We start from the raw sequence: 2,500 nt of genomic DNA on the forward strand, positions 1-2,500 counted from the left end.
ACTTTAAATCTATAAACTAATGCTGTACATAATTAAAATTACTTTTTCTTCAGTAAACCTACTGAAGTCTATTTTGGGAATGTACTGAACTGTAAATATGAAAGCACATATCACTATACTTTAACAGCAGTGTCACCTTTTGCTAAGGAAGACACCAAGGATATAATTTTCATTGATGCACAAAGGACTAACAGCTTCAGAATATAATATACTATGTGTATCAAATTCCAAATCTCAGGTATCTGACAAATTTTCATTTCATTACCTATACATTTACTTTGGAATCAGAGAAACAGAGAACACTGACTGTGAGTAATTAATGAATGCCCAGTTAACAATTACATGAAACTTTATATTATAAAACTATTATATTACAATTATAGTAAACTGAAGGTGACTTTATACATAACTATACTATAACATTGGCTTAATTAAATTTTGTGGAATTTCTATGCTTTTACATTTTCAATATACAACACATAAACTCTTATATATACATATAACACAGTTAATATGACAATGGAAAGATGAAATGAATGGGTAAGTTATGAAGGGAATTGATGAAATCCATTGCAGGGCACTAACTAGATCTGAAACTAAATCTAAAAGATCCAAATTTTATGTTTTAATGCTCTCTGTACACACATGGTATATATATTTATGTATATACACATAAGATACAAATATAAATGCTGCAAGCAGCTATGATAACTCAGATAACACTGGTTTCATTAATAATTGTACATATACATGAATAAAAAACTAATATCGGACGGTTGTACCCGTGTTTACATAATGTAGCAAGAAAGTTCAGATAGGCATATTGATTACTTACAAGTAGTTAATTGTAACTCGCATTGAACAGATTCACAGGATGCTCTATGAATGAGCAGTTTAAAGCTGTATATTTTCTCAGTCAGTGACAAAAACCCCTACTTAGATAACAGAAGGCAACTTAGTTGCAGTCACAGACAACAATCACATTATTGATTTAGAAGAATGGAGTAATGCATATGCTCAACCGGGATGTAGAACTGCCACCCCATTTGAAATGTCTGGGGACAGATGTGGCAGAGGTGAGGATGTGGAATTGCCACCCCTCTGGCATGGGCCCGGGGTCTGCTGAGGCAGCTTGACTGAGGTAGAGTCGCTAGGGCACGGTGAGCATGAGCCTCTTATATCATGGAACTGAGCACATGGGGAAACCCCATTGCTCAGATCTTCGGAAAAAACGGATAAGGCACATACTCTGACATCACATGGCAGGACTTTTCTTGATGCTTTTCTAGGTGTGCTTTCTGCTTGAAGCCTCGACCACACTGTTGGCACTTAAAAGGCCTTTCCCCAGTATGTGTCCTTAGGTGCACTTGTAAGTTTGACTTCCGTTTCTTAGGAAATTGTTTGCCACAAATAGGACATGGTAGAATCTCTTCAATATTAACCTTGGTATCCTGCGGCCAGAGGGCTCCAGGGGGTAGCAGCATGGAGCCAGAAAGGGGTCCAGGAGGATGGTGATGAGGTAAGCCAGGCCCTTGAGGACTCATCATACCAGACTCTTCTTGTTTCATTGATTTGGATGACTTTGCTGACAAGTCCTTCTGGAACAAGGGAGATTTGGATCAGGCACTATCTAAAATTAGGTATAAATTACATGCTTAACACCAGCCAGAGGAAATACCCTATATACCAACACCATCTGCATCATGCAATCTACCGGACATCTGCTAGTCATTCCTGGTCACCTTTAGTTTTAAGCATATGCAGGAAAATGTCCCACGTTCAGTAGTGTTATAGATCTGTCTATACTTTCAAATACTGTCAGTATTAATAATGTACATATTTTGAGTTTTCTCTTCTGAACAGTTACAAAGTCGATCAGTTACACAACAATTTTTAAGTGAAGAACTTTATGTCTCACTCAACTTCTCTAGAAGACTGTATTAGACTGCTTTATATCCAGCATTTATCCTTTTGTTTTATTATAAGCAAATAAAAGTATCCAGTAGAGCAATATAAAAGATAATAATAACCAATTAAATTAATCTGTAAGATATATGTTGTAGTCTCCACTAATAAATCAATGATCATAACATGATACCAGTATCAGTTATCCTAATACTGGTTGATGAATAATGAAAATAATCTTTCAGTAAAATCTGAATCTATTTTTAATCCAAACATAACCTAAGATACAATGGATAAATCTCAGTAGTTAAAGATGCATTACCTCTTCAAATTCAGTATATCTCAGACTGAACTGCACAGAGAAAATCTCTAAAATCAAAAAGCATCCGTGTTTCATAGGGTTTATTGAATGCTACCCAAAGTTTTGGCAACAATCAGTCGTGAAGCTGAAAGAAACCAACATAGCTTTTCATTCTTGTATAGCCATTAACATGGGCAAAACGTCGGTCATAATAAGGTGTTGATAAAGACTTAAGCCGTCAGCAGTCTAAAAGTCTCTTGTCCTATGAATTTCCACTGTCAAATGACCCACCCA

General features: G+C 35.9%; 1 protein-coding gene across 7 annotated transcripts in view; it reads right to left on the reverse strand.

The window, feature by feature from the left end:
* The window catches only part of LOC122247116 (uncharacterized), a 35,896-nt gene that overhangs the window by 506 nt on the left and 32,890 nt on the right, over positions 1-2,500 (reverse strand). For 4 of the 7 annotated variants that reach the window (XM_043006125.2, XM_043006129.2, XM_043006131.2 and 1 more), the window contains exon 5: positions 1-1,598. This exon is cut by the window's left edge and continues 506 nt beyond it. In XM_043006125.2, coding sequence (XP_042862059.1) covers positions 1,215-1,598 — 384 coding nt within the window. In that variant the 3' untranslated portion in view covers positions 1-1,214. The remainder of the gene's footprint in view (positions 1,599-2,500) is intronic. The other 3 variants (XM_043006126.2, XM_086547770.1, XM_086547781.1) reach the window with 1 other exon arrangement.

Source organism: Penaeus japonicus, unplaced genomic scaffold (genome assembly GCF_977035675.1).
Source record: "Penaeus japonicus unplaced genomic scaffold, GWHDUDI00000001_assembly GWHDUDI00000002, whole genome shotgun sequence".
In the NCBI taxonomy this organism is placed as follows: domain Eukaryota; kingdom Metazoa; phylum Arthropoda; class Malacostraca; order Decapoda; family Penaeidae; genus Penaeus; species Penaeus japonicus.